Source organism: Astyanax mexicanus, chromosome 10 (assembly GCF_023375975.1).
Source record: "Astyanax mexicanus isolate ESR-SI-001 chromosome 10, AstMex3_surface, whole genome shotgun sequence".
Taxonomy (NCBI): domain Eukaryota; kingdom Metazoa; phylum Chordata; class Actinopteri; order Characiformes; family Acestrorhamphidae; genus Astyanax; species Astyanax mexicanus.
In genome coordinates this window covers 16571453-16589747 of record NC_064417.1, presented here as the reverse complement: position 1 = coordinate 16589747, position 18295 = coordinate 16571453, and the positions used below count along the sequence as shown (strand labels likewise).

The 18295-nt window shown below is 40.3% G+C and overlaps 2 protein-coding genes across 14 annotated transcripts in view; one reads left to right on the top strand and one right to left on the bottom strand.

Annotated features, from left to right (window-relative positions):
• lrrc29 (leucine rich repeat containing 29) overlaps positions 1 to 14012 on the top strand; it is a 76521-nt gene extending 62509 nt beyond the window's left edge. For all 8 annotated transcript variants that reach the window (XM_049484524.1, XM_049484521.1, XM_049484519.1 and 5 more), the window contains one exon: positions 13416 to 14012. In XM_049484524.1, coding sequence (XP_049340481.1) covers positions 13416 to 13584 — 169 coding nt within the window. In that variant the 3' untranslated portion in view covers positions 13585 to 14012. The remainder of the gene's footprint in view (positions 1 to 13415) is intronic.
• An 878-nt stretch (positions 14013 to 14890) lies between these two features.
• The window catches only part of elmo3 (engulfment and cell motility 3), a 394497-nt gene continuing 391092 nt past the window's right edge, over positions 14891 to 18295 (bottom strand). For 4 of the 6 annotated variants that reach the window (XM_049484511.1, XM_049484512.1, XM_049484513.1 and 1 more), the window contains one exon: positions 14891 to 17454. In XM_049484511.1, coding sequence (XP_049340468.1) covers positions 17242 to 17454 — 213 coding nt within the window. In that variant the 3' untranslated portion in view covers positions 14891 to 17241. The remainder of the gene's footprint in view (positions 17455 to 18295) is intronic. The other 2 variants (XM_049484516.1, XM_049484517.1) reach the window with 1 other exon arrangement.

Genomic DNA, 18295 nt, shown 5'->3' with positions numbered 1-18295 from the left:
TTATTATTATGGGTCCAAGCATGCAGTGCTAGGAACCCTATTGTAATTGTTCTGATTATTATTATTATTATTATTATTATAGTTCTTATTCGTTTTCTGCCTTAGAAGTGATTGGGCAGAAGAAACTGCAAGGCCTACAGGGTCAAGACTTGGTGATATGGTAAAAAAAAAAAAAAAAAAAAAAAAACCTACTTTTGAGAACTTGATCTAGGGTCATTGACCAATCCTGTCATATTTGGTGTCAAACAACGCAAGTCCCAACCTCAATAATTATCGAAAAAATATGGCCGCCATATTTAAATTAGTCTTACTGTGGCACACCCAAATTTACTCTAACAGCTGTAACTTTTAATTGCTTAAACTGACACTAATGCCACCATAGGTCTTTGATCCCAACATGATTGCCAGTGCTAGAAATCTGTTGCTCAGGAACCATACAAGCTATCAAGTTCTGGATTGCCAGTTATCATCTTGGGCCCATGTCCTATTGTTTCACTGAAGAAAAATTTGATATGTAAATTTTTGTGATTGCTATAAGCAATCAGTTTCCAGCAAGCTTTTGACAGGCTCTAGCTGTTCTGAGGCCAGCCATGTCCCCTGACTTAAAGGCCTTGTCTCGGGTTCTCAGCAGCAGACGCACCTTTGCAGTCATCCACGGCTTCTGGTTGGGGCGGGTTGTGATGGTTTTGGAGACAGTAACATCCTCAATGCTGATGTAGCCAGTCACTGAGTCTGTGTACTCCTCCAGGTTGATGGAGTCATCAGAGGTAGCAGCTTCTCTGAACATGTCCCAGTCAGTGTGCTCAAAACAGTCCTGAAGAGCAGAGATGACTCCTGGAGGCCAGGTTGTTACTTGCTTCTTCTCTGATTTGGCATGTCTGATGAGCTGTCTGTATGCTGGGATGAGCATGACAGAGATATGGTCCGAGTAGCCGTAGTGGGGGCGGGGCTCTGCTCTGAGTTCTGGAGTTTGGAGATAGCTGTGTACAGTTCTTGCAGAGCATTAGCATTAGCATCGTTAGCATTAGCACTGGGTGCTACATACACTGCTATTATGTACACGCTGCTAAGTCCGGGATGGAGTCGGTTAACCACGTCTCCGTGAAAACGAACACACAGCAGTCTCTGAACTCGCGCTGGGTTTTTCCGCTGGAGCCGGAGATAGTCGATCTTGTTCGGCAGGGAGTAAACGTTGGAAAGGAGGAGCGATGGAACCGCTGGCCGGCTGGAGTTAGCCATTAGCTTAACGCGGACTCCGGCTCTCTTACCGCGCTTCCGGCTCCTCGCGCACCGCTTGCGGGGAGCCCTCTTCCGGCTAGCAGGCTCAGGAAACGCCGCGGATCTTAGCAGGCCTTGCGCGCATAGCTCCGCTCGTAGACCGTCTGTAAGTTCAGTTTTTTGTTGATTTTGCAGGTCTACGAGGGTCTGTCGGTCGTAAGTTGTTCCCATAGCGAACTTTTGCATCACTGCGAGTTCAGATCGGATTATTTACACAAAAAAACAAACAAAAGCACAGTGTTTTGCTTCCGGAGTAGCCGCTGCGACTGCTCGCGCCACCGACAGGAACTGTTCTCACACACTCATTAGCAATGACATTTGAAGCACATCTGCCAAGTATGAGCCAAGTGAGTCTTCAGTAGGCTCTACAGGAACAAATTAACTATTGTGCATTTAAACCATTTATTGCTATTTTCAAACCTAAATGGACAGAAGACAGGAACCTTTGACCTTATAATGACAAAATTAACATACATATACAGACTTACATTAGTACCTTGAATGCCACCTGTATTTTAAATGGGTATTTCACATTTTTGGCAGGATAGAAAACTCTTGAAAATTACCACACTTAAAAATTACTTTCACCGGTTTCTCGGTTTGGCCCGGTACGATTTGCGCTGTTGTGCGAGGGCCCTACGTCCCCCTGTGACAGGGGGACAACTCGTTATTATTATTATTATTTTCCTGTTAAAACGATCCTGGAGCCCAAACCGTAAGCCATCCGAAGCTGATCTTTGGAAGGTAGATAGAGGTGGTGTGAAATTGCGCACTCATATAATGGGACTCCAATTAGCCTGATGGTGGCGCTATAGAGCAGCAATAAGCTTTTTGGCCTATATCTCGTGAAATATAATAGCTAGAGTAAAAATTCTTTCACAATCTTGTTCCGGCAAGTCATGTGCATTAATGACTCAGTAGGTGTTTTTAGCTCCGCCCATGCTCAACACTGCCCTCATTGCCAAAACCCATTTTTTTTTAACTAGTCATAGGTTCAGCAATATAGGTATTAAAATGTTCATCGGAGTCAAGAATCATATAAAAATTTTGAATATTTGTGAACAAGATGGCCGCCACGTACAAAAATGTCCTCCTTAAGTAGAGCTTAGTTCACATAAATGGATAAATATCAGGACTGTTAAATTGTATTCCAGTGATATTTAGCAGTTATGTTGGGGACATGATTCTGTGGAAGGCATCCAAATGGCATGTCAAATGAAGCATAGGTGGCACTATAGAACCCAAAAATCTGTTTCTCAACAACCACTTAACCAAATGAGTTGTTGCTTTGCATTGTGCATCTGAAGCACATTCTATAAGCGAATTGTTAAGACCATATCTATATCTCCACAAATATGGCCTCCATTGGCCAATTAGTTTCGAAGTGGAATTTTGAAGGCTTGACATTCACTGATCATCTTGAAATTTGACAGATGTGTATACAAAGACATTCTTTAATTGCCTGTAAATTTTGATGAGAATTGGCCACATGGTGGTGCTATTTCTAAAAAACTGAGAATAAGTCTTTCTCTCTTTACTTTGTGTAAAAACGTTTTATAACTTGTTATAGATCACATAAAGCTTGACATTTTTCAAATACAAGTCTGTTAGAAAAGTGCACAGTTTTTGTGATTTCTATAGAAGTTTGAAAATGTCACATTTCAAACTAATCTGTTAGTTTTCTTCAGATTTTCCCCAAACAGGTCTCAAAATAATCTATGGAATCTCCAAGTAAATAATTATGCGTGCTACATTTCATTTAAAATTGGTTCAAAATTTTTTTTACAGATTGTGAAAATGTGACCAAAATTCAAACTTACTTTCACAAGATCACCACAAAAAAACTTTTAAACATTTGTTTTGTAAAAATGTATTAGCATGACAATAAATTCAAAATTATAAATAGTTAAAAAATGTTGCTTGATTCCCTATTGCGCCAATGTGACTAGGGTGTTGAGATTCTCCATTTTTCTTAAGGTCACTCGTGGCATAATGTGAAAGTATCTCCCTTCCTGGTCTAAAGGTTCGTGGATCGAAACCGTATTGTACTGCAGCCTCAGAATAATTCAATCACTTATGCAGTGAGGACCTTGTACACAGCTGGGCCTGGCAAGATCTTGCTTGTCTTCAGGCAGTAGTTTTAATAATTAAAAATGTGAATTTATGTAAAGTTTTGTGCTCTACCCTTTGTGATCCGAACCTTTAAAGTAGTATGTTGGACACCTTGTAACCTGTGCTTATAGAGTGGCGCAGTGAGATAGTTATTGGGCTTGTAACTTGACAGCCTGGGTTTGAATCCTTTCAGGTGTGGTTGGTGAACAATAGTGTTTTCACTGCATTTAGAAATAATTGTTGTTTGTTCCTAACAATAATTAAAACAGTTTAAATTGGTTTAAAAAATGTGTTTGTGCTCAATGTGATTCAAACCTTTAAAGTACTATATTGGATACCTGGAGAGTACTGTTTGTAGGGTGGGGCAGTGAGGTAGCAATTGGACTTGCAACATGATGACCTGGGTTCAAATCCTGTCGGGTGTTTGGTGAATTTCAGTGTTTTTAATACAATTCGAAATAATTCTTGTTTGTTCCTAACAGTAACAGTAATAATGATTTCTATTGCTTCGCATCAATGTCAAAAGTCGAGGGTGCAAAACTACAAGGCAGGGGGGTGCAAAAGTAACAGGTGAACCAGCGTGATTTAACATTTTAAGTGTGGAAATAAATGTCTCGTAAGCACAAATGTGAGACTAGCAAGCAAAAAAAAAAAAGGAATGTGTGCGTGCTGAAGAAAATGTTGCTCTCTTAATTTCTCTCCTCTCTGGTGCTTTTTTTCCTCGCGCGCTGTGTTAATTACCTGCTACAGCAGTTTGTGCTCAACTGAGTTTTTTGACACACTCTCACTCGGACTCACACGCTCTCACTCAGACTCGCTCACTGTCAGTCTTTTACTCTCACTCTCAGTCACTCACACTCTCACTCACTCTCATTTACTCTCTCCTAATTAGACTCACTCACTCTCATTCACTCTCTCCTAATCAGACTCACTCACTCTCATTTACTCTCTCCTAATCAGACTCACTCACTCTCATTAACTCTCTCCTAATCAGACTCACTCACTCTCATTTACTCTCTCCTAATCAGACTCACTCTCATTCACTCTCTCCTAATCAGACTCACTCACTCTCATTTACTCTCTCCTAATCAGACTCACTCACTCTCATTAACTCTCTCCTAATCAGACTCACTCACTCTCATTTACTCTCTCCTAATCAGACTCACTCTCATTCACTCTCTCCTAATCAGACTCACTCACTCTCATTTACTCTCTCCTAATCAGACTCACTCTCATTCACTCTCTCCTAATCAGACTCACTCTCATTTACTCTCTCCTAATCAGACTCACTCTCATTTACTCTCTCCTAATCAGACTCACTCTCATTTACTCTCTCCTAATCAGACTCACTCACTCTCATTTACTCTCTCCTAATCAGATTCACTCACTCTCACTCAGACTCACACACTCTCACTCAGACTCACTCACTCTTATTTACTCTCTCCTAATCAGACTCTTTCATTTACTCTCTCCTAATCAGACTCAGTCACTCTCATTCACTCTCTCCTAATCAGACTCACTCACTCTCATTTACTCTCTCCTAATCAGACTCACTCTCATTCACTCTCTCCTTATCAGACTCACTCACTCTCACTCAGACTCGCTCACTGTCAGTCTTTCACTCTCACTCTCAGTCACTCACACTCTCACTCAGACTTACACACTCTCACCCAGACTCACTCACTCTCATTCACTCTCTCCTATTCAGACTCACTCACTCTCATTTACTCTCTCCTAATCAGACTCACTCTCATTTACTCTCTCCTAATCAGACTCACTCACTCTCATTCACTCTCTTCTAATCAGACTCACTCTCATTCACTCTCTCCTAATCAGACTCTCTCACTCTCATTTACTCTATCCTAATCAGACTCACTCTCATTCACTCTCTCCTAATCAGACTCACTCACTCTCATTTACTCTCTCCTAATCAGACTCACTCTCATTCACTCTCTCCTAATCAGACTCACTCACTCTCATTTACTCTCTCCTAATCAGACTCACTCACTCTCATTTACTCACTCCCATTCACTCTCTCCTAATCAGATTCACTCACTCTCATTCACTCTCTTCTAATCAGACTCACTCTCATTCACTCTCTCCTAATCAGACTCTCTCACTCTCATTTACTCTCTCCTAATCAGACTCACTCTCATTCACTCTCTCCTTATCAGACTCACTCACTCTCATTTACTCTCTCCTAATCAGACTCACTCTCATTCACTCTCTCCTAATCAGACTCACTCACTCTCATTTACTCTCTCCTAATCAGACTCACTCACTCTCATTCACTCTCTCCTAATCAGACTCACTCACTCTCATTCACTCTCTCCTAATCAGACTCACTCACTCTCATTCACTCTCTCCTAATCAGACTCACTCACTCTCATTCACTCTCTCCTAATCAGACTCACTCACTCTCATTCACTCTCTCCTAATCAGACTCACTCACTCTCATTCACTCTCTCCTAATCAGACTCACTCTCATTCACTCTCTCCTAATCAGACTCACTCACTCTCATTTACTCTCTCCTTTTTTTTTTTTTATATGCAGATTTATACACTGCAGGAACTTTGAATCAGGACTGTGTGGAGTTTTTGCATTCTGATCTTCCACAATTGGATCAGAGACATAAGCAGGCCTTGGATTCGTCATTGACTTTTGAGGAAGTCACCAAGGCTGTTCACCAGCTCTCTGCCGGGCGGGCGCCGGGTTTAGATGGCTTGCCAGTGGACTTTTACAAAGCTTTTTGGGGAATTATTGGAGAAGATTTGTTTAATGTTCTTCAGGCCAGTTTTGTTGCCAAGGTGCTTCCGAAGAGCTGCCAGCGAGCAGTTCTATCTCTTTTGCCAAAGGAGGGAGATCTCTCTTCGTTGCGGAACTGGAGGCCGGTATCACTTCTCTGTTGTGACTATAAGATACTGTCACGTTGCCTTGCTAATAGACTTAAGGAGGTTATACACACAATTGTACATAGAGATCAGTCATACTGCATTCCTAAAAGGTCTATTTATGATAATTTGTTTTTACTAAGAGATTTATTTGATTATGCTAAATTGTCTGGCTCAGATTTTGGCCTTTTGTCTCTCGATCAAGAGAAAGGTTTTGATCGAGTTGATTAGGAGAGAGTAAATGAGAGTGACTGAGTCTGATTAGGAGAGAGTGAATGAGAGTGACTGAGTCTGATTAGGAGAGAGTAAATGAGAGTGAGTGAGTCTGATTAGGAGAGAGTGAATGAGAGTGAGTCTGATTAGGAGAGAGTGAATGAGAGTGAGGGAGTCTGATTAGGAGAGAGTAAATGAGAGTGACTGAGTCTGATTAGGAGAGAGTGAATGAGAGTGAGTGAGTCTGATTAGGAGAGAGTGAATGAGAGTGAGTCTGATTAGGAGAGAGTAAATGAGAGTGAGTGAGTCTGATTAGGAGAGAGTGAGTGAGTCTGATTAGGAGAGAGTGAATGAGAGTGAGTCTGATTAGGAGAGAGTGAATGAGAGTGAGTGAGTCTGATTAGGAGAGAGTAAATGAGAGTGAGTGAGTCTGATTAGGAGAGAGTGAATGAGAGTGAGTGAGTCTGATTAGGAGAGAGTGAATGAGAGTGAGTGAGTCTGATTAGGAGAGAGTGAATGAGAGTGAGTGAGTCTGATTAGGAGAGAGTGAATGAGAGTGAGTCTGATTAGGAGAGAGTAAATGAGAGTGAGTGAGTCTGATTAGAAGAGAGTAAATGAGAGTGAGTCTGATTAGGAGAGAGTGAATGAGAGTGAGTGAGTCTGATTAGGAGAGAGTAAATGAGAGTGAGTGAGTCTGATTAGGAGAGTGTGAGTGAGTCTGAATAGGAGAGAGTGAATGAGAGTGAGTGAGTCTGATTAGGAGAGAGTGAATGAGAGTGAGTGAGTCTGATTAGGAGAGAGTGAATGAGAGTGAGTCTGATTAGGAGAGAGTGAATGAGAGTGAGTGAGTCTGATTAGGAGAGAGTAAATGAGAGTGAGTGAGTCTGATTAGGAGAGAGTGAATGAGAGTGAGTGAGTCTGATTAGGAGAGAGTGAATGAGAGTGAGTGAGTCTGATTAGGAGAGAGTGAATGAGAGTGAGTGAGTCTGATTAGGAGAGAGTTAATGAGAGTGAGTGAGTCTGATTAGGAGAGAGTAAATGAGAGTGAGTGAGTGAGTCTGATTAGGAGAGAGTAAATGAGAGTGAGTGAGTCTGATTAGGAGAGAGTGAATGAGAGTGAGTCTGATTAGGAGAGAGTGAATGAGAGTGAGTGAGTCTGATTAGGAGAGAGTGAATGAGAGTGAGTGAGTCTGATTAGGAGAGAGTGAATGAGAGTGAGTGAGTCTGATTAGGAGAGAGTTAATGAGAGTGAGTGAGTCTGATTAGGAGAGAGTAAATGAGAGTGAGTGAGTCTGATTAGGAGAGAGTAAATGAGAGTGAGTGAGTCTGATTAGGAGAGAGTAAATGAGAGTGAGTGAGTCTGATTAGGAGAGAGTGAATGAGAGTGAGTCTGATTAGGAGAGAGTGAATGAGAGTGAGTGAGTCTGATTAGGAGAGAGTAAATGAGAGTGAGTGAGTCTGATTAGGAGAGAGTGAATGAGAGTGAGTGAGTCTGATTAGGAGAGAGTGAATGAGAGTGAGTGAGTCTGATTAGGAGAGAGTGAATGAGAGTGAGTGAGTCTGATTAGGAGAGAGTAAATGAGAGTGAGTGAGTCTGATTAGGAGAGAGTGAGTGAGTCTGAATAGGAGAGAGTGAATGAGAGTGAGTGAGTCTGATTAGGAGAGAGTGAATGAGAGTGAGTGAGTCTGATTAGGAGAGAGTAAATGAGAGTGAGTGAGTCTGATTAGGAGAGTGTGAGTGAGTCTGAATAGGAGAGAGTGAATGAGAGTGAGTGAGTCTGATTAGGAGAGAGTGAATGAGAGTGAGTGAGTCTGATTAGGAGAGAGTGAATGAGAGTGAGTCTGATTAGGAGAGAGTGAATGAGAGTGAGTGAGTCTGATTAGGAGAGAGTAAATGAGAGTGAGTGAGTCTGATTAGGAGAGAGTGAATGAGAGTGAGTGAGTCTGATTAGGAGAGAGTAAATGAGAGTGAGTCTGATTAGGAGAGAGTAAATGAGAGTGAGTGAGTCTGATTAGGAGAGAGTGAATGAGAGTGAGTGAGTCTGATTAGGAGAGAGTAAATGAGAGTGAGTGAGTCTGATTAGGAGAGAGTAAATGGGAGTGAGTCTGATTAGGAGAGAGTAAATGAGAGTGAGTGAGTCTGATTAGGAGAGAGTAAATGGGAGTGAGTCTGATTAGGAGAGAGTGAGTGAGTCTGATTAGGAGAGAGTGAATGAGAGTGAGTCTGATTAGGAGAGAGTGAATGAGAGTGAGTGAGTCTGATTAGGAGAGAGTAAATGAGAGTGAGTGAGTCTGATTAGGAGAGAGTGAATGAGAGTGAGTGAGTCTGATTAGGAGAGAGTGAATGAGAGTGAGTGAGTCTGATTAGGAGAGAGTGAATGAGAGTGAGTGAGTCTGATTAGGAGAGAGTTAATGAGAGTGAGTGAGTCTGATTAGGAGAGAGTAAATGAGAGTGAGTGAGTCTGATTAGGAGAGAGTGAATGAGAGTGAGTGAGTCTGATTAGGAGAGAGTGAATGAGAGTGAGTGAGTCTGATTAGGAGAGAGTAAATGAGTCTGATTAGGAGAGAGTGAATGAGAGTGAGTCTGATTAGGAGAGAGTGAATGAGAGTGAGTCTGATTAGGAGAGAGTAAATGAGAGTGAGTGAGTCTGATTAGGAGAGTGTGAGTGAGTCTGAATAGGAGAGAGTGAATGAGAGTGAGTGAGTCTGATTAGGAGAGAGTAAATGAGAGTGAGTGAGTCTGATTAGGAGAGAGTGAGTGAGTCTGATTAGGAGAGAGTGAATGAGAGTGAGTCTGATTAGGAGAGAGTGAATGAGAGTGAGTGAGTCTGATTAGGAGAGAGTAAATGAGAGTGAGTGAGTCTGATTAGGAGAGAGTAAATGAGAGTGAGTGAGTCTGATTAGGAGAGAGTGAATGAGAGTGAGTCTGATTAGGAGAGAGTAAATGAGAGTGAGTGAGTCTGATTAGGAGAGAGTAAATGAGGGTGAGTGAGTCTGATTAGGAGAGAGTGAGTGAGTCTGATTAGGAGAGAGTGAATGAGAGTGAGTCTGATTAGGAGAGAGTAAATGAGAGTGAGTGAGTCTGATTAGGAGAGAGTGAGTGAGTCTGATTAGGAGAGAGTGAATGAGAGTGAGTCTGATTAGGAGAGAGTAAATGAGAGTGAGTGAGTCTGATTAGGAGAGAGTAAATGAGAGTGAGTGAGTCTGATTAGGAGAGAGTGAATGAGAGTGAGTGAGTCTGATTAGGAGAGAGTAAATGAGAGTGAGTGAGTCTGATTAGGAGAGAGTGAACGAGAGTGAGTCTGATTGGGAGAGAGTGAATGAGAGTGAGTCTGATTAGGAGAGAGTGAATGAGAGTGAGTGAGTCTGATTAGAAGAGCGTGAATGAGAGTAAACGAGTCTGATTAGGAGACAGTGAATGAGAGTGAGTGAGTCTGATTAGGAGATAGTGAATGAGAGTGAGTCTGATAAGGAGAGAGTGAATGAGAGTGAGTCTGATTAGGAGAGAGTAAATGGGAGTGAGCCTGATTAGGAGAGAGTAAATGAGTCTGATTAGGAGAGAGTAAATGAGAGTGAGTGAGTCTGATTAGGAGAGAGTGAATGAGAGTGAGTGAGTCTGATTAGGAGAGAGTAAATGAGAGTGAGTCTGATTAGGAGAGAGTGAATGAGAGTGAGTGAGTCTGATTAGGAGAGAGTAAATGAGAATGAGTGAGTCTGATTAGGAGAGAGTAAATGAGAGTGAGTGAGTCTGATTAGGAGAGAGTAAATGAGAGTGAGTGAGTCTGATTAGGAGAGAGTAAATGAGAGTGACTGAGTCTGATTAGGAGAGAGTAAATGAGAGTGAGTGAGTCTGATTAGGAGAGAGTGAATGAGAGTGAGTGAGTCTGATTAGGAGACAGTGAATGAGAGTGAGTGAGTCTGATTAGGAGAGAGTGAATGAGAGTGAGTGAGTCTGATTAGGAGACAGTGAATGAGAGTGAGTGAGTCTGATTAGGAGAGAGTGAATGAGAGTGAGTGAGTCTGATTAGGAGACAGTGAATGAGAGTGAGTGAGTCTGATTAGGAGAGAGTGAATGAGAGTGAGTGAGTCTGATTAGGAGAGAGTAAATGAGAGTGAGTGAGTCTGATTAGGAGAGAGTAAATGAGTCTGATTAGGAGAGAGTAAATGAGAGTGAGTGAGTCTGATTAGGAGAGAGTGAATGAGAGTGAGTCTGATTAGGAGAGAGTGAATGAGAGTGAGTCTGATTAGGAGAGAGTAAATGAGAGTGAGTGAGTCTGATTAGGAGAGTGTGAGCGAGTCTGAATAGGAGAGAGTGAATGAGAGTGAGTGAGTCTGATTAGGAGAGAGTGAATGAGAGTGAGTGAGTCTGATTAGGAGAGAGTGAATGAGAGTGAGTCTGATTAGGAGAGAGTGAGTGAGTCTGATTAGGAGAGAGTAAATGAGAGTGAGTGAGTCTGATTAGGAGAGAGTGAATGAGAGTGAGTGAGTCTGATTAGGAGAGAGTAAATGAGAGTGAGTCTGATTAGGAGAGAGTAAATGAGAGTGAGTGAGTCTGATTAGGAGAGAGTGAATGAGAGTGAGTGAGTCTGATTAGGAGAGAGTAAATGAGAGTGAGTGAGTCTGATTAGGAGAGAGTAAATGGGAGTGAGTCTGATTAGGAGAGAGTAAATGAGAGTGAGTGAGTCTGATTAGGAGAGAGTAAATGAGAGTGAGTGAGTCTGATTAGGAGAGAGTGAGTGAGTCTGATTAGGAGAGAGTAAATGAGAGTGAGTGAGTCTGATTAGGAGAGAGTGAATGAGAGTGAGTGAGTCTGATTAGGAGAGAGTGAATGAGAGTGAGTGAGTCTGATTAGGAGAGAGTGAATGAGAGTGAGTGAGTCTGATTAGGAGAGAGTTAATGAGAGTGAGTGAGTCTGATTAGGAGAGAGTAAATGAGAGTGAGTGAGTCTGATTAGGAGAGAGTAAATGAGAGTGAGTGAGTCTGATTAGGAGAGAGTGAATGAGAGTGAGTCTGATTAGGAGAGAGTGAATGAGAGTGAGTCTGATTAGGAGAGAGTAAATGAGAGTGAGTGAGTCTGATTAGGAGAGAGTAAATGAGGGTGAGTGAGTCTGATTAGGAGAGAGTAAATGAGAGTGAGTGAGTCTGATTAGGAGAGAGTGAGTGAGTCTGATTAGGAGAGAGTGAATGAGAGTGAGTCTGATTAGGAGAGAGTAAATGAGAGTGAGTGAGTCTGATTAAGAGAGAGTAAATGAGAGTGAGTGAGTCTGATTAGGAGAGAGTAAATGAGAGTGAGTCTGATTAGGAGAGAGTAAATGAGAGTGAGTGAGTCTGATTAGGAGAGAGTAAATGAGAGTGAGTGAGTCTGATTAGGAGAGAGTGAATGAGAGTGAGTGAGTCTGATTAGGAGAGAGTAAATGAGAGTGAGTGAGTCTGATTAGGAGAGAGTGAATGAGAGTGAGTCTGATTGGGAGAGAGTGAATGAGAGTGAGTCTGATTAGGAGAGAGTGAATGAGAGTGAGTGAGTCTGATTAGAAGAGCGTGAATGAGAGTAAACGAGTCTGATTAGGAGACAGTGAATGAGAGTGAGTGAGTCTGATTAGGAGAGAGTGAATGAGAGTGAGTCTGATAAGGAGAGAGTGAATGAGAGTGAGTGAGTCTGATTAGGAGAGAGTAAATGAAAGAGTCTGATTAGGAGAGAGTGAATGAGAGTGAGTCTGATTAGGAGAGAGTAAATGGGAGTGAGCCTGATTAGGAGAGAGTAAATGAGTCTGATTAGGAGAGAGTAAATGAGAGTGAGTGAGTCTGATTAGGAGAGAGTGAATGAGAGTGAGTGAGTCTGATTAGGAGAGAGTAAATGAGAGTGAGTCTGATTAGGAGAGAGTAAATGAGAGTGAGTCTGATTAGGAGAGAGTGAATGAGAGTGAGTGAGTCTGATTAGGAGAGAGTGAATGAGAGTGAGTGAGTCTGATTAGGAGAGAGTAAATGAGAGTGAGTCTGATTAGGAGAGAGTGAATGAGAGTGAGTGAGTCTGATTAGGAGAGAGTAAATGAGAGTGAGTCTGATTAGGAGAGAGTAAATGAGAGTGAGTGAGTCTGATTAGGAGAGAGTGAATGAGAGTGAGTCTGATTAGGAGAGAGTAAATGAGAGTGAGTGAGTCTGATTAGGAGAGAGTAAATGAGAGTGAGTGAGTCTGATTAGGAGAGAGTAAATGAAAGAGTCTGATTAGGAGAGAGTAAATAAGAGTGAGTGAGTCTGAGTGAGAGTGTGTGAGTCTGAGTGAGAGTGAGTGAGTCTGATTAGGAGAGAGTAAATGAGAGTGAGTGAGTCTGATTAGGAGAGAGTGAATGAGAGTGAGTCTGATTAGGAGAGAGTGAATGAGAGTGAGTGAGTCTGATTAGGAGAGAGTGAATGAGAGTGAGTGAGTCTGATTAGGAGAGAGTGAATGAGAGTGAGTGAGTCTGATTGTTTTAGTTTGAGTGATCCTGCACCCCTGCTCTGCACAGTGATTTTGTTTCCAGCACACCTGATCAACTAATTAGCTCAATAAAACGTCCTGTCAGAGTAGAAGGGGTGAGTTAAAGCAGAGAAATGTGGAAAATGTGTAGGGCAGGAAGGGAGCAGGACTAGTACTGAGAATCACTGAAATAACACTTATATTTTTTTAAGTTAGGTGCACAATTTCATTTCGTTAAATAAGGAAAAGTGAAACGTATGTCACTACTTTATATTTTGTTTAATTCTTATATATTTTTTATTATTTAATTATTATGGTCATATTACACAGCCAGTGTTTTTGCCTTTACTTAACTAAACTACATAATCCCTTCCTGTATAGCTCAATACTCGTAAGGAAGAAAGGATCTATTTCTGTCACAGCCTCTGTCTTTTCTTCATCTCAGTCAGCCTCTATTTTCCAACAGATCCCTTACCCTCATAAGCCGCTACTGTAAGAGGCTAAGGACACTGGACATCTCCACGTGCAAAGACATTACGGAAACAAAGGTAGACTTCCTCCAGTCTCATCTGCCTTACCTGGAAAAAGTCCACTATCGTTTTGAGGGTGGATCAGATCTTATTCTTACACTTTGATTGTTAGCATTTTGGTGTGCTAAAACTATACTATACCTGTCTAATAAAAAGTAGATTGTATTACTTTTAGTATTACTTTAGCAAGCCTTCGAGCACTTCAAAGCACATGCTGAACTAAATAATTTATATATTTCAGTTCATTCCACTGGGAAACAATGAGTATGCTGTAATAAAGACACTTTTTATGTACAGAAGGGAATTGGAGTATTTAAAGCAGGTTCTTACATTTATTTCAATTCCATATAAACATCTTGTCATATGTCACTTTTGCAAATAAAGCAAACTTTGTTTTTAAAAAATATTACCAAAAACACAATAACTATAATGGAATAACAGACACAAAGTAATACAAAAAATATGGTGTATGATAAGTGATATGTTGCTTTTTGTTTGTATAATATGGCTAATAAAAATGTTGTGCAGTTTTACTTTGAGTTTTAATCATAACATTGGTTTAAACATTCCTCTTACATCCACAGCTCCAGTTAAGTAGAGGCAGAGATTTCTTATCTGATGCTCTGGGGTTTCTCATTAGAGCTTAGATCAGGCCCAAAAAATCCAACCCGATCCAGTTCGAGCCCGACCTAACCCGAGCACGACCTAACCCAAACCATGAACTGTGATTATGAGCCCGACCCGAAAAAAAAAAAGGGGGAAAATCAAGTTCTAGATCTGAAAACAGCCACAGGTGTTATTGTTTATTATTTAGATGGCAACACTGTGGGTCTCAAAGGATGTGAACAAATTCACACACATTTTGAACTTATCAAACCTGAAGCTGCTGCTGTCAGCACAAGGGACTGACCACCTCAGACCAGACATCACCACCACTGAATATATTTAGGGCTCCAGAATGAGTCTCCTAAAAAGAATGGAAGATGTAAAGCTGTTTTGTGCAAGTTTCCATTCAGTAAAGGTCTCTGCTTTTAGTCTTCATGCCAAAAAATATCTGTTTTGACTTGAAATGATAATCTATAAATGAGGCAGTCCTGAAAAAGCTGACTGATCAATTAGTGGTTCCTTTTATTTTATAAATTAATGCATTTTGTTCAGAGGTTTCTAAGTAAACCTAACTGAACCTGATACCTTACTGAGCCAACAAGATGTGGAAATGAAGTATTTTAGCAAGTACCAGACGTGATCCAGCATTAGAAACACACTGATAGCAGAAGCAGCAAAATCCTGAAAATGTATATGTAGAATATATAATTAAATATTACAAAAATAAAATGAGAAGATTTTAACAATTTTAACCCTGTTTGTAATGTTCTTTGTGTGGCAAGACAAGAAATCCAGAAATGTAATGTCAAGTTTATGTAAAATTTATTTTAAAAGAAAATAAACCACAGATGATCTGCTGAATTTGAAAAATTGTGATCCTTAATCAGTGCCTGGAAGGAACCAAGAAAGTGGAAGCTACAGTAGAAAGCATAATGTGCAACATTTACAGTTGAAGATGTGTTTTCAGAGCTGTCATTGCATTATTGCACTGCACTATACTCTAAAAAAAATGGTTCTTTGAGCTATGCCATAAAATGATCCCTTCTTGTTCCTTTAAGAACAATGTCATAAAGAAAGAGAACCTTTAATTTAAGTGAAAGGTTCTTGAGGGTTACACATTCCTATAAGAAACATAGTTCTTTATGGAAGCAAATGTGATCTCCTATGTCACTGCCCAAATAACGCATTGCCATCAAGAAAACGTATTTTATATACACTGCTCAAAACAATTAAGTCAATACCTTAATCACACATCGATTTAAGTTAACACAAAATTGTTAATTAGTTGTGTATTTAGTTGAGCACAAAATTACACAGCCGTCAGTTTTCTCATGGCAACTCAGTGTTACTCAGTAGTGTGTATGACCTCTCAAGGTCTGACAACGGCCCTGAGGCTTTCATCTCGGTACCGAACATTCTCCCTGGCATCTCCAAACTCATGTCATGTCATGTCTGTCACATATGCTTTGTGTGAAAAGATTGAGGAGCCCATAGTGAACCTGCCATGTCCTGAACTTTCTGGCAAATCTCTGTCGTGTACAGGACCAATTGAGAATGTTGGGCACTCCTGCCATCCACGTGGAGTTATCAGGAATATATGCACACCAGTAGCCCACTGGCTGCATTTCTGCTGTTCCTCCTCACGTAAAGGGGTAGATATCGGGTTGCAGCAAACTTCCGCATGTCCTCTGTATGTGCCATCCTGGAGGAGCTGGAAAAGGGCTGCAGGTACCACATCATGCTAAAATGCAAAGCTAATAAAGCATCAGTCCAGAATGCTAAGGAGAAAGTGTTGTGGCACCACCTGCTAAACTGTTCTCTTTTTGGGGGTTGTGCTGCTGTTGCCTCACAGAAGAAAACAGGTGATCTTGATTTCAAATTGCTTATCCTTCCCTAAAGATTAACTGACTGTATTATATTGAGGTGATAAAGTGTTGCCTCAAGTTTTTTGAGCAGGGTATAACCCCCCCCCCCCCCTTTTATTCTTACTCATTAACAGACCATGATTCTCTACATCAGCTGCAGAAACAAACTAGTAGCAGAAGCAGCAAAAAATTATTAAACAGGATTATATTAGTTACACCACTTTATTTCTTTACATTAAGAAATATTTTCATGTTCATAGATCATAAATAACATAGATGTTAGTGTTCTACACATCACAACAAGGCCAATGCGTGTACCTGTTCAAGGCAATCTGTATTATTCAATCTTTGAAAAAGCTTTATTAAATATTGTAAAATATTAAGTACATTATAAATCAGTTATACCAAACTCCAGTCTGTGCAAACACTGTGCAAACAAACTGTATGGCAAAATAGGACCAATAATGCTTTCATGTAATTCTTTTTTTGCAAGATACTTTATGATTTTTTTTTATTATTTTCAACATAAAATGTAAAAAATGGCATACACCAATATAATTATATTACTTGTCTCAATGATTACAATTTAAATGAATGTTTAGAAATATAAAGATAAAGTTAGAAAAAAACAATGTCAAAAGGTGCTGAAGTGATTAATTAAGCTGCATTATCCAGGCTGAGGTGACGCATTATTAGGATTTTGTGCACTTTAAAAGCAGCATTTACAATAACAATTAAATTCATCCTAAATATTAAACTAGTGGTTGTCATCATATTAGGAAATCCGGGTCTAAGATGAATTATAAGATGAATTAATATATTACATTACCAGCTACTTGAACTATGATCTATTGATACAAAAGCTTCTTAACTCCAACAATTATTAAATCCAATATTTTGGTTAGGATGCCAATTTAATCACTTCAATCTTATTCCAATTCTGTGTAATTCTGCTAAGTTCCAGTCAAAGAACAATGTATACATTGCCAAATGAACTGGGTTTGAAAGGCTTTTGTTGTTTTTCCATATGGGCCAATAGTTTATTGACCTGTTTAAAAAGGCAAAATGCCAACTATTTAATGATGAAACAATTGTGCTAATTTGTGTACTGTTATGTTAATAATATGGATAAAAATGAAAGAAAACTTTGCTCATATTCACTACTAGAGAATGTAAAAGCAGGGAAAGATCAAAAAGCCCCAAAAAAACACTTTTCTGTACTCCAAATCTCCTGATCTTTAAGGCTGCGGTGTCACTTCAGGGGAGCAGAAACCAACACAACTGCCTGGAGTTATTGCTCTGCCTGGCTGAAGTCATAGCAGAAATTGAAGTTGCTGGGAGGGTTGGGGATGGGTGGGGCCAGGTCAGGGACAGGGATGTTCTCTAGGTCGAGGAGGCGGAGCTTAATCTCCATAGAGAGAAGGATCTCCAACTCACTGCGCATTACCTCACTGCTCATCTCTTTGCCCAGCAAAACATTCAGCCCATCTGTCCACAAGCAAAACTACGAGAGAGCGAGAGAGAAAGAGAGAGAGAGACAGAGACAGAGGCTGTGATGCTTTTTATTGATGATCAAGTCCCGTTTTAAACTTTGATTAATCGATCAGATTTAAAGCTGCTGTAAAAAACAAACAAACAAAAAAACACAATGCACACATCACACACTGTATCTTTACTTTGAAAAGTAGTGACATTTAAATAAAAAGTACAGAGGTTTGGTGAGATTGGTTTGTAATTGGAGGAGCATATATGGGCAAATACACTGCAGTTTGCATGTGAGGAAATGGTAGAAATGTTTAATAACACAGTGTTCCTCAATAAAAGATGTGAAGGAATTTGCATACTTCTTCCTCTACAGTGCATAATATCAAGGAGTCAGGACCCATTTCAGTGCGTAAAGGGCGAGGGCACAAGCTTAAAGTGTTGGACATCTGTGTTTGACCATCTGACCCTTTAGATGGCATCATTCAACAATAATTCATCAATAGCTGATAAAACCACATGGGCAAGGGATTACTTTGGCAAACCTTGTTACTCCAGGAGAGCTTTGGAAATTGAAATGTACATTCACAATCAATATCTGGTGGTCACCTACCCTTTCAGCACATTTAAAAATGCATGTTAAAGAGTTTGCATGACAATGAAATTGTAGTACAAATGCGTAAGAAAATAATGTGATGAGACACTCACAAGATGAGACAATATTTTCAAAGTTTTAACAATATATATATTTTTCAAAGTTGAAATATAAGGGCTCTGAGTGGTCCAGCAGACTAAGGTGCTGCCTCTATGATCAAATTACTGATTTGAATCTTGAGCCCAAAGATAGCACAATTGGCCATGTT